The 22,169-nt window shown below is 38.9% G+C and overlaps 1 protein-coding gene across 2 annotated transcripts in view; it reads left to right on the top strand.

Annotated features, from left to right (window-relative positions):
- The window catches only part of EP300 (EP300 lysine acetyltransferase), a 72,188-nt gene that overhangs the window by 11,810 nt on the left and 38,209 nt on the right, over positions 1–22,169 (top strand). For both annotated transcript variants that reach the window (XM_037068433.1, XM_037068434.1), the window contains exons 2-7: positions 3,776–4,392; positions 13,868–14,044; positions 15,074–15,335; positions 15,953–16,066; positions 19,342–19,587; positions 21,815–21,908. In XM_037068433.1, coding sequence (XP_036924328.1) covers positions 3,776–4,392; positions 13,868–14,044; positions 15,074–15,335; positions 15,953–16,066; positions 19,342–19,587; positions 21,815–21,908 — 1,510 coding nt within the window. The remainder of the gene's footprint in view (positions 1–3,775; positions 4,393–13,867; positions 14,045–15,073; positions 15,336–15,952; positions 16,067–19,341; positions 19,588–21,814; positions 21,909–22,169) is intronic.

Consider the following 22,169-nt stretch of genomic DNA (forward strand, 5'->3'; position numbering starts at 1 on the left):
AGAGTTACATCATCTTAATACAGTGAGTTGTGTTTCTTTTCAGTCTTTTTGCTTATAATTCTTCTTATATTATTGTTTTAGCTGGACATTAGTACGACATTGAACAGAAGTGGTTGTCAGGAGTACCTTGGTTTTATTCTGACGCTAAGGAGACTGCTTTTAATATTGGTCCCTTACCCATGCATGTTTGCTCTCAGTTTTTATGTTTTGGAAGAAGACTTTTTATCAGTTTAAAGAAATTCCTGTCAGTTTCTTGATTACCAAAAATGTGATTTGGTATTGAATTTTATTGAATGCTTTTCTTGTAGCCATTGAGATGAATCTTATATTTTCTTCTTTGTTAATATGGTGAATGTCATTTATAGATGATCTAAGGTTCTGGTGCAAACTGCCCGCCCCCCCCCAAATTCCTTAGATTTTCCCAACTTAGTCATGATAATAAATACATTATCATGACTAAGGCACTGAAAAATTGGTTTGCTCTTTTTTATTACTTAATTTTTAAATATTTTTTTGAGAGAGGGGAAGGAAAGGAGAAAGAGATGGAGAGAAACAGTAATATGTGGTTGCCTCTCTTGCGCCCCCTACTGGGGACCTGACCTGGCCTACAACTCAGGCATGTGCCCTGCCCAAGAATCAAACCGATGACCAATGGTACTCAATCCACTGAGCTGCACCAGCCAGGCCTCTTTTTTATCTTTTTATAGGATTCTTCTATGTTCATGATTTATACTGGCCATGTGTGATTATAGAGTATTCTTTCCATTTCCCAGAAGTGTTTGTGTAAGGTTGAACAGTTTTGTTCAGTAGGACATGCCCATTTAAAAAAATATTTAGATCTAGTGTTTTCTTTATGGAAAGATTAATTAACCAATCATTATTTTTATTTAATAGTAATAGGGTTATTCAGGCTTTCTGTACGTCCTTTTAAAGTTTTTAAAATGAGAAATTTCAATTTAATAGAGTAGAATAAAGAACTCTCACCCTAACTGTTGTGGCTCACGGGGTTGGACGTTGTCTCCCAAACCAAAAGGTCTCTGGTAGATTCCCCATCGGGGCACAAGTCTGGGTTGTGGGCCAGGTCCCCAGGTGGGGGTGTGCGAGAGGCAACCAGTTGATGTGTCTGTCACACATTGGTATTTCTCTCTCTCACTCTCTTTCTCCTTCCTTCCCCTCTCTCTAAAAGTAAATTAAAATAAAATAAAAAACTCCCATGTGCTTGTTGCTTCAAGTTACCAGTTTTTGTGTCTCTCCCCTTTTTTTCATTTGGTTTGAATCCAAATCTAAACAAGGTATATCTAGTTGAATCTTTTATTTGATTAGTAACTCTTACCATTTACTATTTTTGCCACTGATTTGTTGGAGAGACTAGGACATTTATCCTTTATATTTTCTTTTTAAGGTTGGTGAGTATTTTATCAGGAATTTTTCTTTTTTTTTTAATCCTCATCTGGGGACATGCTTAGAGGAAAAGGGAGAGGGAAAGATTGATCGATCACTTGCCTCCCACAAGTGCCCCTATAGGACTGAACCTGCATGTGCCCTGAGGGGAATCAAACCCATGTTCTTTTGGTTTATAGGACAACGCTCCAACCCAGTGAATTACACCAGGCAGGGCGGGAATTTATCCATCTTTTTTTTCTTCTCCCCGCCCCAAGAAATTGGTTGCTAGTATCACTTTCTCATTTTACTTTCTTTTTTCCTTAACGTTCCCAGAAATATATTACTCTGTTCAAAGTACCAACTTCTGGTTTGTTCATAGTCTCTCAGTTGTATCTGGTTTTCTTCTTGTTGATATCTACTTGCTTCCTAATATTATTCTAACATAACTTGGATACTTAACTCATAATTTTTAGCTTTAAGTTTTGAAATGTATTGTGTATTTCAGGGGAGAAGTAAAACGTCAAATCTCTCTTAAAAGTATGTATGATCCCAGTTTTGTGAGTTACATAATTAGAAATGATTAAGGAAATAGCCTTGGCTAGTGTGGCTCAGTGGATTGAGTGCCGGACTGTGAAGCAAAGGGTTCGATTCCCAGTCAGGACACTTGCCTGGGTTGCAGGCCAGGTCCCTGGTGGAGGACATGGGAGAGGCAACCACACATTGATGTTTCTCTCCCTGTCTTTCTCCTTCCCTTCCCCTTTCTCTAAAACTAAATCTTTTTAAAAAAAAAAAAAACCCAAATGATTAAGGAGATGTATCAGTATATTAAGTAATTTTCTTTGAGTAATGATGTAAAATAGGTTTTATTTGAGACTATTTATATTCCAAAAGCATAAGACACATTTTTTTTTAATGGTAGATGGGCACATACGATTTTTTTCAGAAGGAAAGAAAATAATTCTGTAAAAAAAGTCTGGACTCTAAATCTTGTCCCGAGATCCTGAGATACAATTTGGTTAGATTAAGATATGACCAGAATACTTAACTGTGGTGGGCATTAGGCAAGGAATTGGTTTATAGATGATAAGATAAGCGCTTTCCAAAGAGCTGCAGTCTGGGTAAATTGGGGTGTGGTGGAAAGGGTGGTAGAGGTGGCAGCCAGGAGGGAAGAGAGAGAGAGAAAGACACTCATAATTTGAGTGCTGCAATAGAGTTCTATAAAAGAGGAAGGGCACATAGAGGAAGAGTTGTACTTAAAAATCAAGATTAATTGGACCACATAGATCATTTAAAGTGGTATCTTGTCTTCAAGGGATGAACTGTCTTTAATAGGAAAATTAGTTGTAGATTCAAGTACATTTAATTATTAAATACCAGTAATGTCTTTTTAATGTGAAAACTACTTGAAGAATTAAAAGGGAAAAAAACTCAGGTACCTAATGTATAGAAAGAGTTAAAACTGTCAGCAGGTCAACCAGTATCAATTTTACCCTTCCAAAGGACATTTGATGGTACTGAAGACATTCTTGGTTGTCACAAATGAGTTATGGATAATAATGGCATTGGGAGAAGTGAGCAGGAATCTACGGAGTATCTTAACAATACACAGTACAATCCTCCCTTCCCCCACAAAAAGAATTATCCAGCCCAAAATGTTTAATAGTAGCAAGATTGAGAAACCCTGGGTTAGTCTATAACTTCTTTCACTTTTTGGCGGGGATGGGACAGGGGTAGGGTGGGGGCAGTTTCACTAGAGACATGGTTTTGTATCCTATTTCAGCCAGATTTTGGTTAAGGAAAATGAATTGGTAGGCTGAGGTTAAGTGAAAAAGCAAGCTCACTCAGCAGATCGAGGATCTACTTTGTGGCAGGCACTTGTACTAAGAACTTGGCAAAGAATGGTAGCCCCTTGCTTCATGGAGCTCACACTGAGTGTTCGACGAATGATGGGTCTTACATCAGTTGTCTCTGTTGTTATGATAGTTTAAAATTTTTTGTTCTGAACTTGTTTGTATGTTGATAAATTATTTTAACCCCTTCTAAGAAATTCTGGAGAATTATACAACTTAATTGTACATCTTTTTCTCATGATTATTAAGACAAACTTTTGGCCACTCATGTGGGTGTTACACTAAGATTTAATTCTTTTTCCTTGGTATTATTTTAGGTACAGTTCATTGTTTAAAGTTGCTGGTATAACCAAACATTCTTCCATTTTTTAATGTGTAGATGTCAGGGGGAAATTTAGTATAACATGAAAAACTACAGTACAAATGGATAGTATTCCATAGAGTCAGGTATAGAAATGTAATGTTTATCAAGAACAAAATAGAAAGCAGTTTTTAATTTTGGTTTTGTCAAACTTTAACCATTATCTTTCCTCTTGCTTTAGATTTTGGCTCTCTGTTTGACTTGGAGCATGACTTACCAGATGAATTAATCAACTCTACGGAATTGGGACTAACCAATGGTGGTGATATTAGTCAGCTTCCGACAAGTCTTGGCATAGTACAAGATGCAGCTTCTAAACATAAACAACTGTCAGAATTGCTGCGGTCTGGTAGTTCCCCTAACCTAAATATGGGGGTTGGTGGCCCAGGCCAAGGCATGGCCAGCCAGGCCCAACAGAACAGTCCTGGATTAGGTTTGATAAACAGCATGGTCAAAAGCCCAATCCCTAACATGGGAATGGGCACTAGTGGACCAAATCAGGGTCCCACACCATCTGCAACAAGTATGATGAACAGTCCAGTGAGTCAACCTGCCATGGGAATGAACACAGGGATGAATGCTGGCATGAATCCTGGAATGTTGACTGCAGGCAATGGACAGGGGATGATGCCTAATCAAGTCATGAACGGTTCGATTGGAGCAGGCCGAGGGCGTCCTAATATGCAGTACCCAAACCCAGGCATGGGAAATGCTGGCAACTTAATGACTGAGCCGCTGCAGCAGGGCTCTCCCCAGATGGGAGGACAGGCAGGATTGAGAGGCCCCCAGCCTCTTAAGGTAAGTGTGATTTTGGTCTGTTTGAGTGAGTGTTCCATTGTTATAGAGAGGGCTGAGGTCAGCTATTTATTTATTTACTTTTATTCGTATTTAATCTTCTTACACTGTAGCATTAGCCACATTTTATGCCAAGGATCTGCTGTATTGTCATAAATTTTTTGAACTCATACTAAATTCAAGTAAAACATTTTACACAACTGAGTAGTGTTGTATGTATACCTTCGCATTTTGTTCCAGATGATTGTCAGCTAATTCCTGTTATCTCTGGAACAATATTAGAAAATTTTCATATTACTTCTAAGGCCACTTTAGCCTTCCTATAAAAATACTGTTTTGAGCTTTGGCTGGTGTGGCTCAGTGGATTGAGTGCCAGCTTGTGAACCAAAGGGTCACTGGTTCGATTCCCAGTCAGGGCACATGCCTGGATTGTAGGCCAGGTCCCCAGTGGGGGGCACATGTGAGAGTCGGCCACACATTGATGTTTCTCTCCATGTCTTTTCTCCCTCCCCTCTCTCCAATAAATAAATAAAAAAAAATCTTTTTAAGAAATACAGCTTTGACATAGCTGGCATTATACTCTCTTCAGATAGACTATATTTGTCACCACTGCTTTGAACGTCCCTAGTTTTTAACAGATAGCTATTTATTACAGGATTTTCTTAATGTTGTTTTTCCTTATTAGTTGATGGAAATACAGGTGCAGTACTGTATTTTGCTATGTATAACGCACACCTCGCCTGCATTTTTTGGCCCAGACTTTTCGGGGGGGGGGGTGTTTTAATTTTTTAATTCAACTTTTCATTTATATTTAGAAACTTGTTTTGTTATTGTTTTGGTATTATAAAGGAATTTTAGCATTTATTTTTGAAAATACGGATATTGTTACTGCTATCTAGAGTTGTACTTTTAACACGTTAGCATAAATAAAAGAATTTAAAACATTTATGTAGATATGGAATTAGTACTACCAATGTATAATGATGTTCATCCTTATTCTCAAAAATTTGGGGAAGGCGGAGTGCACATTATACACGGCAAAATACGGTAGTTTATTATGAAACCTAAGTTAACATTCCAGGTGTTCCAAGGCCTACTTTCTTGAGTTTCATTAATTAGAAAATGCTACATATATTTTTTTAAAACTTTAAAAATGTGTACTCTATATAATTAAGACATTAATAAACACATTTTTGATGCTCATTCTGTCATACTTTTCCTGTATACTTTATTCCTGTTTTCTAAAATGATGCCACTATAGATGACACTGCTTGTCATGTACTTAGTAAATATTTATTGAATGAAAGAGATGGCTTTGCTTGAAAGGTGTTATTTGAGATGGTTAAGATTTTTACATGGTGTCAAAAGCAAGTTTTCTCCGTAAGAGGAATAATCTGAGCAGATACTAAAACTTCTTTACTCCTGAGAATCATAATGGTAAGCTATCAAGGATGAAATTAATAGTCAGGCCCAAATCAGGAGTGTGGGGACTAGGGTCACTTGTGGATGTATGAAAGCCCTTAAAAGTTTTTGTACTACACAATAAGGAGTGTTGACATTGAACTTAGGAAAGGTCCTGTTTGGCATCTCTGCCTGTGCTGTACATTCTCCCTTTCTGGTACTTTTATATTGCTGTGTTAATGTGGTTTACTTAAACTATTGGGAGTGAAAACCACAAACAAGGTAAAATACTTATTAGGTGCCTCTTTTAGTTCCTAGGAACTTAGTTGTGAAAAGTCCCTGCCCTCCTGATGTTCACATTCTCTGGGGAGAAGAGGGATGACGGACAGTAGATCTTCACTGATTGATCAGATATTTATCAGGTCCTAACTTTGGTGCTGAAGATAGGGCAGTGAATAAACTTAATTCCTGGAATTTACTCTCTAGTGTTTCACATAAGATGTAAATTTATAGTATTCCAAATAAGTGCTATGGAAAAAAAAAAAAGTAAGGCTGAGGCTCACTGGGAGAATGCCTAGGTTAGGAGTGGGGCGCTGTTTATTTATAATCGAAATCACAGATTTCATGCCCCAACAGTGTTTGGAACTGGATGTATACAGTGAACAAAACAGACAGAATTCCTTACCCCAAGGAGCTTTATTTTCACAGAAAGGGGGTATTTAAGTATAAAACTTTATTGTTAAAATACTTGCTTGTTTTAAATGAGTGCACAGATTTCAGACCATCCTACCTGGGTTAGAATCTGAACTCTACCACAACCCTCCCCCTCTGTAGCTGTGTTTCCCAAAGCTTGTTGGTTAAATCATTTCACTCTCTTATTTAAATCATTTCATAAGAAATTGTACCTGTCTCCTAAGAAACGCTGGTGACAAAAGAAATAAGTTTTGAAAATTCTTTTTTTAATAGCTGTCTTTTATGTATGAAAGAAGAAATGAAATTAATTGATAAAAGCGTCATGACAAATAGTGTGGGCTATGGAGCACCACTTTCTGGGTTGAAAATGGACTCAGCCACTGATACAGTAGCTACATTACATTGGGCAAGTTGCTTGCTGTATCTCTGTTTTCCCATCTGTGGAATGCAAATAGTTAAGAGTAGGTGTAACCTATCTCGTAGAATTGTTGGAGAACTAAATGAGTTAAACTAATGTCTTCATCAGTGGCATGTAGTGAGCACGTGCCAGTGTAGTGGTGATAGTAGTAGCAACAAGTTTTTAATATTATTGTGGTTCCCATTTTGTGATGATGTTAAAACATTTTTATGGCACAGGAGAGAAGTAAAAACTACATCATCTGGTTGTGCTACAGTCTTTTAGAGGCCTAGCTTTCAGCACCAGTGGCTGAGAAAAAAGCGGCGTACTACATCAGCAGCAAGTTGACTAAGGATACGGGGATGCTACTAGTAGAGACTTCACTGTGTTAATATTATAAATTTGAAGGAAGATTTACTTTCTCTGGAACTAAGGACTTTTTATTCAAGAAATGTTCATTAATATTCTGGAGTTTTTAGTTTTTTGCAGAAATCAATACAAAATAAATCTGAAATAGCTTATAGTTAAGATGACAAGATTCAAACTATTACTAAGTGACAATATCAAGCAGTATCATTTTACCTAGATTAATGTTTGTCTCCAAATGCTTAAGGATCTCCTGAGTAGGTATTTAATATATGTTAGGACCATCAATGCTGACATCAACCTGGTGAATTGAAAGTTTTATTTCCATTGTGCATGTGAGGAAACAAAGTCAGTGGGGCGGTGTTGTAGAGAACTTGTTTTCTAAATCAAAAGTCCACATTTTTCATCGCTGTAGTATATAAATCATGTATTAATGAAACTTCCACAGCTGAAGACAAACACAAGGTGTTTAGGGTTGCTGCAGTAGGGTTCCTGACTGACTTAGACTTTAGTCTAAGACTTTGATCATTGCTGGGCTGGGGTCTATAAAAGCAGCAGCCAGTGTTTTCTACAATTTTGCCTTAAGTGTTCCCTGGACCTTTCACAGACATCATCTGGGAACATCCTTACTTATTATTCTGTAGTCCTAGACCTAGGGGGAAAGAACACTCCTACCCCCTTTCCTCGGACTCTAGTTACCTCACAGGCTAAAGAGGTGTGTGTCACTTGGTACCTGGATAGATTCATATCCAAATTTTGTATGCTTTATGACTGATGATGTTAAAAGAAAGAAATTGAACTGTTTTCAAATGAGTATTGGCCTTAGGAATAATCCCCCTTTTCCTTCCTCTTTTTTTTAAAAAACTCATTTATTTTTAGAAGGGGAAGGGAGGGAGAAAAACATTAGTTGGTTGCCTCTTGCGTGCGCCCCAGCTAGGAACTGAACCTGCAACCCTGACATCTGCCCTGACCAGGAGTCAAATTGGTAGCCTTTTGTTTGCAGGCTGGCACTCAATCCAGTGAGCCACACCACCCAGGGCTCCTTCATTTTCCGTCTTAAAAACATGTTGAGAGGGGGTAGGAGCTAATGATGTCAGTTTTTGAGCTTTTTTAAAATTAACATAAGTTTGTGATGGTCTTTGGCAGTGATGTTAAAGAGCACTTAACCTATAAAGTTTTAAAGCAAGAGCAGTGGTTGGTGTGTTGCATTGCTGTTTTAGAACTTGGGTGTCTTTGGATAGGCAAAGAGGAAAGCAGATAGGAAGGACCAGTTACAGGGGTATGAAGTGTAAGACGGGGAGGAAGAGTCCATGTTAAAGAGAAAGACAGGGGCATACTCTGCTGGGTTTTAAATAGGAGGGTCTTAGGGCCACATTTACAATGGATGGATGTGGTTTTAGGTGTGCAGCATCAATTTACAAGGAACAGTCCCTCCTGAGGTGACGAGGCTGCCTAAACTAAGGCAGTGGTATAGGAAAGCTGGGAATGGGTCTGAAAAATAATGTGTAGGGTTTGGTGTAGGTTCTGAGATATTAGCGTTCCTTGTTTATCAGCATACCCCTAGTGCTTAACATAGTGCCTAGTGTTTAAATTGGATGCATTTATTGAATCTGGTACGCAGTAGGAGATGTCTGAACGTAATTTAATTTTTTGCTGTTTGGTGAATCTTAAAGTTGCATGTATTGTGTTACTGTTTGTATTACTTTAATGCCTACAAGTCTTACTAAAGGATTTTTTTCTCACCCTGGCTAGTGTGGCTCAGTGGGTTGAGTGCCTGTCTGCAAACCGAAAGTTCTGTTCAATTCCCAATCAGGGCACTTGCCTGGGTTGCAGGCCAGGTTCCCCAGTAGGGGGTGTGTGAGAGGCAACCACACATTGATATTTCTCTCCCTCTTTCTCCCTCCCTTCTCCTCTCTAAAAATAAATAAAATCTTTAAAAAGAAAAAGAATTTTTTCTCTGTTAGGTGTTCCTAAATTGTTACGCTTTATTTTTTTATTTTTATTTTTATTTTTTACTGCTTTTAAAAAATACTTTATTTTATTTCTTAAAGACTTTATTTATTTATCTTTAGTGAGGAAGGAGAGGGGGAGAGAAACATCAATACGTGGTTGCCTCTTGTGCATCCCCCACTGGGAACTGGCCTGCAACCCAGGCATGTGCCCTGAACTGGGAACTGTTATATTCGTTATATTTTGGGCATTCTTTTTTTGTTAGTGGTTCTTGCTATCATGTGTCTTTATGTTCCTTTGTTTCCCCAGTTTTTGCTTTTACTATATTGAAAACTTAGAAACAACCTGTAGAGCAAGATTTATTTTTAAAAGAAAGAAAAAATAATTCACTGTAGGTCGTCTTTGTTTCAGCTGTCTAGAACAGTGGCATCCTGGTCCTTTGCCTTGTCAGTTTAGGTGGTTATCTGTTTTGTTGTACTCTGGGTAGGTGGTGGGTAGTTGGACAACTGGATCATGTTATCTACAAAAGGAAGAACATGATCAAATGATTACAGTATGGCAGAAATTAAATATGGTATATTCCCTTATTGTATTTGTGGGGGAGTGGTTCAAACACTGGCAGCTGAACTTTGAGGGAGACAGTAAAACCCAATCCTGAGTCAGTTGGTCTGAATCATGAGAAGTGTTGAGAATGAGTACTGCCAACGGATGAGTAGTTACTGCAGTCCATTTGAGGTCAGTCTGCTAGACAGTGAACTTGGTAATATGTTGTGATCGAGGGAGCAAGCAATGTCAGGAATTGATTGAAACTCAGTTGGCATAGACAGGCAATGCAGTGACTTTAGGAACAAATGTGATGGACCAGATTCTCTTGGGATGTAGTATTTGAATAAAAACATAATGCTCATTAACAAGAGACATTAAGACAGGTTATAAATCCCAGCATTTTATTTATGTTAATAATGGACTCTTGAAATCATAACTTACTGTCTATTGATCTTTTATGGCCCGTCATGCAGGTTCTGTGATAGAATGGCTTTCATTTTATGTCTCTCATGAATTTCCATGCTAATAAGAAACAGCAAAATATAACTCCCCCAGGTGTAAGTGCATATTGTTGGAAGTATGTTAGTATAAATATTTGTATTTTAGTTTTCTCTTTAAAAATATTTATTCTAGACAGAAGGGAAGAAGGGAGGGAGAAAGAGAGGGAGAGAAACATCAATGTGTGGTTGCCTCTCATGCTCCCTCCAACTGGGGACCTGGCCTGCAACCCAGGCATGTGCCCCGACTAGGAATTGACCAGTGACCCTTTGGTTCCCAGGCTGGTGCTCAGTCCACTGATCCACACCAGCCAGGGCTAAATATTTGTGTTTTAAAAGCATACATAGCAGCAGCACTTGCAGCCAGCTACATTAGAAACTACTAAGAGAAATATGAACTTGTCCTGGCAGGTGTGGCTCAGTGGATTGAGTACAACCTGCGAACCAAAAGGTTGCTGGTTCGATTCCCAGTCAGGGCACATGTCTGGGTTGTGGGCTGGGTCCCCAGTGGGGGACATACTAGAGGTGACCAAACACTGATGTTTCTCTCCCTCTCTCTTCCCCACTCTCTAAAAACAAATAAAATCTTTTTTTAAAATGAACTTGCATAGGTGCCTGTTCTACATTTGATTGTTCCTACTATCTTACTAGCCAGATACACTTAGGAAATTTCAATTATTGGAGGCTGAATGAATAAGTTTTTACTCTGGATGCTTTTCATTTAGGCTGCCCAGTTCTCTTATGCTTTCACCCAAGCCATGCCACTTGCCTCAGTCTCATTTCCTTTCATCATTAGAGAGCTTGGCAAGTTACTTTAACTCCTAGTCTCCAGTATCATCTGGAAAATGTGAATGTACTTTAATTTTTTTCTTTATGAATTTGCCTTTCCAGTATAGGCAAACCTTTGAACTGATAAAGCCATCATATTCATATAAATTTGCAAGATAAAGATAACTGCATATGATTTAAAGAACTGAATTTTATTTATAGAGGTTTATGCAGTTTATTTTGTGACTTTTATAATTTCTGTTTTCCTGAGTTAACAAGCTCTTGTCAATCAGATTTAGGGTGATGGTGCTACAAAGATGAATTAAGTTAAGGTTCTTCCCCTTTTGTGTGTGGTCTGGGAATAAAGGCATGTGTTTTAACAGATTATTTCATTACCTAAGTTGTATTATAAATAAAGACATGAACATTTGTATCAGGGTAGAAAGGGAGCTCTTTAGCTGTTTAGGACAATAAACAGATGCTTCACACAGGTAGTAACTTCTGAAATGTATTTTAAAGGATGACTAGAATCTATAGCTGCTTAAACAAAAAAATGAAAGTTGTACTTCCTCTTTGTGAGCTTGACTTTAATTTCCTTTAAAATTTTTTAATTGATTTTTTTTTGAGGGAGAGAGAAAAAAGGACAAAGAAATATCAATTTGATATTCCACTCATTTACACATGCATCGGTTGATTCTTGCATGTGCCTTAACCGAGGATTGAACCCCCAAACTTGGTACAACGCTCTCACCGACTGAGCTACCTGGCTAGGGCTGATTTTCTTTATAGGTTAACATTCAGGAGTCAGATAGGAAAGAAAGATAAACCACTGTCTAGTTTTAGCAAAAAGGAAAAGCTTAAGGCAAATACTGGAGATTTAAGAAGTATGATGCTCTCAGATTTGCAAGTTACTGGGTATGGGAAATTGGGTACCATGGAGAAGTAAGTAGTCAGGCCTCATGCACACCACGAAACACTGGTACACCTTGAATTGAGTGCATGAGGACAGAAGGCAATAAAACATGTCAGGCGGTCTACATAGGCTGCAATGAGGGGCTTGGAATTAAGACAGTGACAGTGGCCATGGATAAATACATGGGAAGGATTTGGAGTCAGGTGTGTGGAGGTAGAATTTGAAGGACCCTTTGATGAAATTAGACCCAACTGTGAAGGATTAAAATCTTGTATGACTCCTTTTAATTGGATAATTGCTGTAGTATCCTTAGTGCTTGCTCTGTATTTCTAGTAGGCAATGATGGGCTTACAGTGGGATCTTATATGGAAGAGCAGAACTGTAAGTTGCTTGCATCATTGTTATCACCAAAACATTTGGCTCTTAAATAATTAATACTCTGTTTCAGTTACTCATTATACAGTATGATGGCTCCAGGTGGACTTAATATACACACTGTGGGAAGGGGCTTCTTTTTCACGTCCATAGGGGTTGCAAAGAAAGTCAAATTTAAGAGCCAACCAAGTAATTTCATAATATAAAAGCTAGGTTTAAGAGAGCAGGAAATGGTGAGGACTCTGAAGTCTACATGCTCTGTGTAAGGGATTCAGGTTCAAAAAATTTTTTAATCATGGTGCCACCATGTAACGAAATAAAAAAGGATATATCCGACCTGACTGTTATGGCTCAGTGGATTGAGTGCTGGCCTGTGAACCAGGAGGTTGCTGGCTCAGTTCCCTGTCAGGGCACGTGCCTGGGTTGCAGACCAGGTCCCCAGTTGGGTGCATGCAAGAGACAACCAACTTACGTTTCTCTCCCACGTTGATGTTTCTCTCCCTCTCTTTCTCCTTCCCTTCCACTATCTCTGAAAATAAATAAAATCTTTAAAAAAGATATACCACCAATCTACCAGTTTCTACCTTTTATATAAATGAAATGTCTGTAATAAGTAAGCGTTCAGATGCTTTGATGTATCAAACTTCGTATGTTTAAGAATTAGATTAGTTACTGAGTTGAATTCATTAAGCCACATAGTTTGTGCATTTAATGCATTAAAAGTGGAGGTGAATGGCAAACCTTGCTTAGCAGTTATAGCTAAATGAAGATGCTTGTAAGTTTTTCCAAAGCCCATTTATGTCGAATATTTACAGAATATAGCTCTGTAAATTTTACTGTACTGGAAGTTCATAGATCTTAATCTTTTTTTTTTTTTTTAAGATTTGATTTATTTATTTTTAGAGGGGAAGGGAAGGAGAGAAGGACAGAAATATCAATGTATGGTTGCCTCTCATGAGTCCTCTGCTGGGAACTGGCCTGCAACCCAGGCATGTGCCCTGGCTGGGAATCGAACGGCAGTTGTGTGGTTCGCAGGCCCGGGATCAATCCACTGAGCTATACCGGCCAGGGCTCATAGATCTTAATCTAAAAAATGCATTTTCGTGAGCATACTCTACAGTCTGTTCACATGTACAGGATTTCCTTTAAATTTTTCTTTATACTGTTAACAGGGATCTAAACAAAACAAACAAGCAAGCAAAATATGACCAATGACACTCAATTACGAAACAGGCTGACAGGGTCCAGAGGGGAGAGAATCATAGGGGAAAAGGGGACGGACTCACACGAACAAGTATAAAGGACACATGGACAATAACTAAGGGTGGGGGGTGGAAATGGGAGGGAGGCGGGGAGCATGGGGCTGGGGGTGGGCAGGGTTGGGAATATAAGACAGAAAGCTGTACTTGAACAAGAATTAAATAAAAAAATTATTTTAAAAAAATGCCATTAAAATAAATCTGAGAATGCAACTAAAAATTTTTTTCTTTATAATTTAAGAAGTATAAAAGGAATAATAATGTTCTGTAAATATGAGGAATAAGATGTAAGTTTTTTGTTTCTTATTCTTAGATGGGAATGATGAACAACCCTAATCCTTATGGTTCACCATACACTCAAAATTCTGGACAACAGATTGGAGCCGGTGGCCTTGGTCTCCAGATTCCAGCAAAGTCTGTTCTACCAAATAGCTTATCTCCATTTGCAATGGACAAAAAGGCAGTTCCTGGTGGAGGAATGCCCAACATGGTAGGTAGTAATCTGTCTGCAATTTTGTCTTCAAACTTTCATTCCTTCTACTGTAAACAGTACAATGTAATGGATGGCCCCCGTGATTAAGGAGGCTGATACCCTCCCTCCAGTTCATGAGGTATTTTGTCACCTGTGATACTGATCAGTAAGGGTGCTGGTCCAAATAGCAAATGGGGTTGCTGCAATGGAAGTTTTGGGGTCTGCTGTGGTACACAGCTTCTGCTTTTTTGAGCATGTGTGTAGGATAGGAAAGTGGAACCTTTTTTGCAATTCCTAATGAATATAACTGCTGATCTGAATCTGATGGTGTGCACAGAAGGAACTTCCCTCTCAAAAGTTACCCATTGTTTTAAACAGCCATTTTTGTTGTGGAAAAATCTGCAGCATTTCTAAACATTGCTATTTTTCTAAAATAAAACTTTCTAGTTGTAAAAAAGTGTCCTATAGGAATATTATTTCTCCTTCAGATGTCTTAGTGTTTTGCTTTTTGTCATGTGTTTATTGAATTACCTGTATTAGGTACTCTAGGAAGTGAGGCAATGGCTATAAAAGACAAATACAACATGGCATCTCTGTCTCCAGAAATGGTTTTTTATTGGAAAAACAATACTCTTCCAGAGTTTCTAAAAGCTAATTTTCACCCGCCTAAAAGATCCTGTTTCCCAAGAAGCTCCTTTGTTCTTCAGAACCTTCCTTTAACCTGTTCTTTACTATAGACTCTTTGCCTTTCCCTGCCCCACTGGAGTTTTACCACGTCTTCTCTTTTCTTCTGTTCTCTCTGTATTACACATTTTTTTTACTATATCTTTGGTAATGTAAGTACTTAGTTTTCTTATTACATTGTCTTTCTCAATGGTAGGAGTACCAGTTATTTATTTTGGAATCTCCTGTGTCAAAAATTGAGTCTGGCTTAGAATAGACTGTCTTTAAAGGTTTTAATTGAAAATGTCTAGGTTCATATTTATTAAAGAGTCAGCAGATTGTGACACCTAACATTATGTGGATCTTTATTGTTTCCTCCCTTAGGGCCAACAGCAGGCCCCTCAGGTCCAGCAGCCGGGGCTTGTGACTCCAGTAGCCCAAGGGATGGGTTCCGGAGCCCACACTGCTGATCCAGAGAAGCGCAAACTCATCCAGCAGCAGCTCGTCCTCCTTTTGCATGCACACAAGTGCCAGCGCCGGGAGCAGGCTAACGGCGAAGTGCGGCAGTGCAACCTTCCCCACTGTCGCACCATGAAGAACGTCCTAAATCATATGACACACTGCCAGTCGGGCAAGTCCTGCCAAGGTGAGTGAGCTCGGAGGGTGTGTGTGATCAGCAATTAATATTTATATCAGAGAAGAGAGAAAATAGGAGCAACTGCGTTTGAGACTCCTTTACTAATCATGTCTTCCTCTGTAGTAGGATATTCTTTTGAGTATCATTTTGTGTGTGCCTGACTAGGAATATGGTAGGAGAAGAAAGTTTTAAAGCACTTGCTTTTCGTGATGATTCTCACCGAGTTTGATTTGCCCCGGCAGAGCATACTTTAAATGTGACCGAATTGGGCTAACTGTCATGTAGCCCAATACTAGACAGTATTATCTGACTTAATACAATTCATGTATTTGTGGAGTTGTTAAAAATCTGTTTTTATGGAATAAAGTAGACTGCACAGCTTGGTGATGAAAATATGGGCTCTGGAACCAGAGTGCTTGAGTTTAAATCCCGCTTTGGGACTTAAACTTTGTGCAAATTACCACCTTTTTACCTGTTTTCTCAACTATAAAACACGAGTCCTAATAGCTGCCCTGTAGTGCTGTTACAATCTGTGGCACTTGTTAAGTGATCAGTAAGTTGGCTGAGATTAATGTAAAAATGTAACCTGCGTTTGGAGACAAAAAAGTAATTTTTCTTCTTTTTAGTGGCACACTGTGCATCTTCTCGACAAATCATTTCACACTGGAAGAACTGTACAAGGCATGATTGTCCTGTGTGTCTCCCCCTTAAAAATGCTGGGGATAAGAGAAATCAACAGTGTAAGTTATTAAGTCTTTTTTTCATGATTTTTAAAATTTGATTTTCAAGAGAGACAAACAGTTGCATCTCTTTGTTGTTCCACTCATTTATGCAATCATTGGTTGCTTGTTGTATGTGCCCTGACCAGGGATTGAACTATAACCTTAGTGTATGGAGACAGTGGTCTAACCAACTGAGTTACTTGGCCAGAGCCGTGATTAAATCTTTTGAAGCTTTTATAGCAAAAGGATTCTTAGATTCTACCCAGTGCAAGTTGGTGGGATTTAAAGAATTTGATTTTGTGAAGTTCCTGTAACCTGCCTACTTACCATTCTCCCTAGTTACCCTCCCCCCTGTCTATTTCCTATTTACCGTCTATGCTACTTATTTTCTGTATCTTCTCCCCCCCTTCTCCTCCTCCCATTAGTTACCTAGTTCTCATTAATTTCATATTATTGAGGTTAGAATTAATACATAAAATAATATATTACTTATTACATTGCTTATTATATAAAATAACATGTAGAAAAGACAAGTAAAAAGTAGGAAGATTTAAGTGCAGCTATCACATCTCTGCTCTAGAATCTAAACATTAAGCACTTGAGATTGAAAGTTAAATTTGGAAATACATATGCAGCATGTGGAAAGCATTTTAACTTGATAAATAATGAAGAAGTCATACATAGCCCAATAGAAAATTGAGACTAGGAAACAGACCATTCATTAGAGGGAGGAAATGCCAAAAAGTTCACTGGTTTTTTGTTTGTTTGTTTGTTTTTAAATATATTTCATTGATTATGCCATTACCCCATTGTTGTCCCATCCCCCCCTTTATTCCCCTCCACCCTGCACACCCCTCCCCCATCATTCCCCCCCTTTCATTCATGTCCATGTGTCACAAGTTCTTTAGATTCTGTATTTCCCATAGTATTCCTGCCCTCCCCCCTGTCTATTTCCTACTTACCGTCTATGCTACTTATTTTCTGTATCTTCTCCCCCCCTTCTCCTCCTCCCACTCCCCTGTTGCTAACCCTCCATGCGATCTTCATTTCTATGGTTCTGCTCCTAATCTAGCTGTCCTCTTGGTTTGCTTTTGTTTTAGGTGTTGTTAATAGCTGTGAGTTTGCTGTCCTTTCACTGTTCATATTTTTCATCTTCTTTTTCTTATATAAGTCCCTTTAGCATTTCATATAATAAGGGCTTGGTGATGATGAACTCCTTGAATTTGACCTTATCTGAGAAGCACTTTATCTGCCCTTCCATTCTAAATGAAAGTTTTGCTGGATAGAGCAATCTTGGATATAGGTCTTTGGATTTTATGACTTGGAATTCTTCTTTCCAGCTCCTTCTTGCCTGTAAGGTCTCTTTTGAGAAATCTGCTGATGGTCTGATGGGAACTCCTTTGTAGGTGACTGTCCTCTTATCTCTTGCTGCTTCTAGGATTCTCTCCTTCATTTTAGTCTTGGCTAATGTAATTATGATGTGCCTCGGTGTGTTCCTTCTTGGGTCCAACTTCTTTGGGACTCTCTGAGCCTCCTGGATTTCCCAGAAGTCTATTTCCTTTGCCAGACTGGGGAAGTTCTCCTTGATTATTTGTTCAAATAAGTTTTCCACTTGTGGCTGTTCCTCTTCCCCTTCTGGTACCCCTATAATTCGGATGTTGGAATGTTTAAAGATGTCCCGTAGGTTCCTACGCCTCTCCTTTCATTTTTTTTGACTTCTTGTTTTTTCCTTCTTTTCTGTTTGGTTGTTTCTTTTTTTCTTTTTTTCTTTTTTTACATTTTTTAAAGATTTTATTTATTTATCCTAAGGGGGGAAGGAAAGGAGAGAAGGAGAGAAATACCAATGTATGGTTGCCTCTCTTGAGTCCCCGCTGGGAACTGGCCTGCAACCCATAAATGTGCCCTGACTGGGAATCAAACTGCGATCATGTAGTTCGCAGGCCCGCGCTCAATCCACTGAGCTACACCAGCCAGGGCTGGTTGTTTCTTTCTTCCTTCTGGTCCACCCCCTTGATTTGAGTCCCAGTTTCCTTTCCATCACTATTGGTTTCCTGTGCATTTCCCTTCATTTTAATCAGTTTAGCCTTCATATAGTCTTCTAATTTGTGGCTAAAATCAGCCAATTCTGTGAGCATCCTGATCACCAGTGTTTTGAACTGTGCAACTGATAGGTTGGCTATTTCGTGGTCACTTAGAATTATAGGCTCTGGGGCTTTGAGCTGTTCTTGAGTCATAATGTTTGGTCTGTTCACACCTGTTATGTATGAGGGGCGGAGCCTTAGGTGTTCACCAGGGCCAGGCGACCCAGATGCTGGGTTGTGACGCTGTATGTGGGGGAGGGGTCAGAGAGGGGAAAAAATGGCGCTTTGCTCTGCTCCACTCTCTCTCAGATTTTTGGCCCCCTCTGGTGCCAGTTCCCAGGTGTATGGGCCCGTGTACTCTCCAGGACCCTGTGGGTCTCTCCAATGAACTCTCTGTGAGCCTGGGAGCCTCTCCCTGCCCCTTGACCCCGAGAAAGTCTTTTCAGTTGGTGCTTTCAGGCTCTAATTCCCATCACTGCGGCCCTAGCTCAAGCGATTTGTCTCACTGTTCGCTCCTTTGCTTGGTTTATCTGTGCGCGAATGTGTGACCGCAGTTAGCCAGCTGCCCTGAGCCCTCCCATCGCCACCCCACGCCTGGGATCTGCCAACCGCCTCCACTCCTGGGTCGGTGGGACCGAAAGATCTTTCCAGCCCGACCCCGCTCTGCCGCTGACTCCGCCCCCCTTACCAGTCTGGCTGGGTGGTTTGTTGTCAGATTTCCGTACAGTTCAATTTTCACTGTTTTGGCTGCGTTTTTGTTTCTAAAACTTTGCTGTTTTTAAATTTAGTTGTGAGAGGGGGCACAGTGTTTCCACCTACGCTTCCATCTTGGCCAGAAGTCAAAAAGTTCACTGTTAAAGTAGGAAATGAAGTACCATCTCTCCCTTCATGTTGGCAGAAATAATGCTTCCTAGTGTTGGCATTGGTATGGCTCTGAGGCATTAATACACTGTTGCTAAGGACGCTGATTCTGCTTGTAGAAAGGCTTTTGGGTATTTTGGATCAAAAGACTTTCCATGCCAATGATTCCCTTTCACCGTTCGGTTTTATATCTAGAAATTTATTTCAGGGAAATAATGGAAAAAAAGATGCATGTACAGAGATATCTCACGAAGCAGTAGTTCTTATGGTTTTAAAAATTCATTTAAATATGTTGGTCTTTTTTTTTAACCACTTTTAATGTTGTAATACCATTTCTTTTGTCTTCTGTAGCAATCCTGACTGGAGCACCCGTTGGACTTGGAAATACTAGCTCTCTAGGAGTTGGTCAGCAGTCTACACCCAGTTTAAGCACTGTTAGTCAGATTGACCCCAGCTCTATAGAAAGAGCCTACGCAGCCCTTGGACTGCCCTATCAAGTAAATCAGATGCCGACACAGCCCCAGGTACAGGCAAAGAACCAGCAGAATCAGCAGTCTGGGCAGTCTCCCCAAGGCATACGGTCCATGAGCAACATTAGTAAGTTTGTGTTTTCCTAGTGATCGATGTGATATTGGTTGTGCCTGTCTATACCATATAAAATACAGGATTGTCTGCTTAGGTTATTTTAGTCTCTCTGTGTGTATACCTATTTTTGTCTCTCCCCTTTAATTTTTTTGTTACGTGATTAATTTTTGGAGTAATTTTTAAAAGATTGTAGGCCCCTTGTAATCCATATAGTAGAGGCAACTGCTACTGGTTTATATCCTTTTAAATCCTTTTATGCATATGTGACTTTAATTTCTAGAAATGGGATCCCATGTGTTCTTTTCCTCTTTTTTCCTCACATATGTTATTCTGTAACAGACTATTTCTTTTTCTTACTGCTTTTTTGTGGGGTGGGGGGGAGACATCAATTTGTCATTCTATTAAGTTATGCAGTCATTGAAAGATTCTTGTGTGTGCCCTGACTGGGGATGAAACCCACAACCTTGGCGTGTCAAGGATGACACTGTAACCAACTGAGTTACCTGGCCGGGGCTATAACAGACTTTCTTCAGCATAATAGGGTCATACATATATCACTTTCCATAACCAGTATTACCTTTTTAGTTCTATAGTACTTTGTTATATTAAAAAAATGTATAACAAGTGGACATTTAGGTTTCCAGTTGTTTTGTTGGTTTAGTTTTGAGTTTTTTTGTTGGTTTGTTTTTACTTCACTATTTTAAGGTTTTATTATTTATTTTTAGAGAGAGGGAAAGAAACATTGATTGGTTGCCTCTCACACGCCCCTAACTGGGGCAGGAGGGATCTGGCCCGCAACCCAGGCATGTGCCCTCACTGGGAATCAAACTGGCGACCTTGCAGTTCACAGGCTGGTGCTCAGTCCTCTGAACCACACTATCCAGGGCTTTTTTGCTATTTTAAACTGTGCAAAGAAATTATGTTTTGGCTTGAAGTACTCTTTTGGTTTGAAATGTGTAGTAATGAGTGTGGATGTTGTTAGTGTAGAGTTCCGCATACAACCTGTCTGGCAGCAGAAACAGTGTGCCTTTTGAAATGGTGTACTGGGTGCACCTGCTTGCCTAACCTTCCCATGATGTGACTGAGCCAGTGAACAGTGTTGCAATCGCCTAATTGGGCTGTGGGGTTTTTTTTCCTTCTAAGTCTGTGGTAAAGGAGCCTTGTTCTATGATTGTCGCTTTTCTGTTAGGCAATTGAACATTCAGTCCATTTTGTTTAAATAGATACTGACTTCTTAAATTTTTAATCGCTTTTTATGTTTTTAATACTGTGACTTTTATTCTAAAATTGATCATAGTGATAAGTTCTTTAACTAGAAAATAGCCTGATTCTGAGTAATCCGTTATGCTTTTTTTCCTGTGAAGTCTGATTTTCATCTCTCTATTAATGTTTGCAATAGTCTTCAGTTACTGTCCATTATTGTTTGATTCTAAATTAGGAAACAAAATTGTTTATACTATTCCAGAAATGTAATGTTGTTTTAACTTAAGGAAGTATACATTATTTGTGATATATAGTGCTGAATTGTTAAATAATTATTGTGTTAGGAATTTTTTAAAAATGGCCCTGGCTGGTGTGGCTCATTGGATTGAATGCCAACCTCAGAATCAAAAGGTTGATGGACTTTATCCCACCCCCCCCACCACCACTTTTTTATTAAAGATTTTATTTATTTATTTTAGAAGAGGGGGAGAAAGAAGGAGAGAAACATCAATATATGGTTGCCTCTGGCGCAACCCCACTGGAGACCTGACCTGGCCCACAACCCAGGCATGTGTCCTGACTGAATATTGAACTGGTGACCCTTTGGTTCCTAGGCCTGTGCTCAGATCCACTGAGTCACCCTAGCCAGGGTTCCCCCCTTCTTTTATGTCTTGGGTTTTTTGTTTTTCTTTTAACAAGATGGCTTTTTTTTTCCTCTTCCTTCCCATGTTATGAGAGTACATCTTCTTGAATTTTAGGTTATACTGCTAATAATCATATATGCTGCTAGTATTTTTTCCCCTGACTTGTCATTTGTCTCTTGACTTTGCTTATGTTGATTATTTCTCAAATTTCTTAATATCTTTATGGCTTCTGAGTTTGAGGTCTTGAAAGGTAAAAATTTCTTGCGATATTTTTTTCTAGTACTTTAATAGCTTTTTGTTCATTCTTTTTTTCCCCTTTTTGTGGCTCTTTTTTATTTGTTTTTTTGTACTGGTATTTAAAATATTCTATCTTGTTTTTTGTTTTGACCTAGATGCTAGTCCTATGGGAGTAAACGGAGGTGTAGGGGTTCAAACATCAAATCTTCTTCCTGACTCAATGTTACATTCAGCCATAAATTCTCAAAAGTAAGTTTTATTTTGGTTTGTGCTATGTCATTTTTTCAAACACTTATTAAAATTTCTTCAGTGTTTTAGTTTTTTTTAATTTTGAGATATCCTTGATACATAAAGATAAACATAATGTTTGCATCCATACTTCCAGGCTTTCTATATAACCTATTTGAAATTGTATCAGTTATTTGGGGTAACCTACACCTTCCCAATTGCAGTAGGAAGTTATAAGTATGCAGCTACTTAAACAATGAGTTTGTTTTATCCTGGTGTTAA

This window comes from Sturnira hondurensis, unplaced genomic scaffold, assembly GCF_014824575.4.
Source record: "Sturnira hondurensis isolate 20B ecotype Veracruz unplaced genomic scaffold, ASM1482457v3 Scaffold0017436, whole genome shotgun sequence".
Taxonomy (NCBI): Eukaryota; Metazoa; Chordata; class Mammalia; order Chiroptera; family Phyllostomidae; genus Sturnira; species Sturnira hondurensis.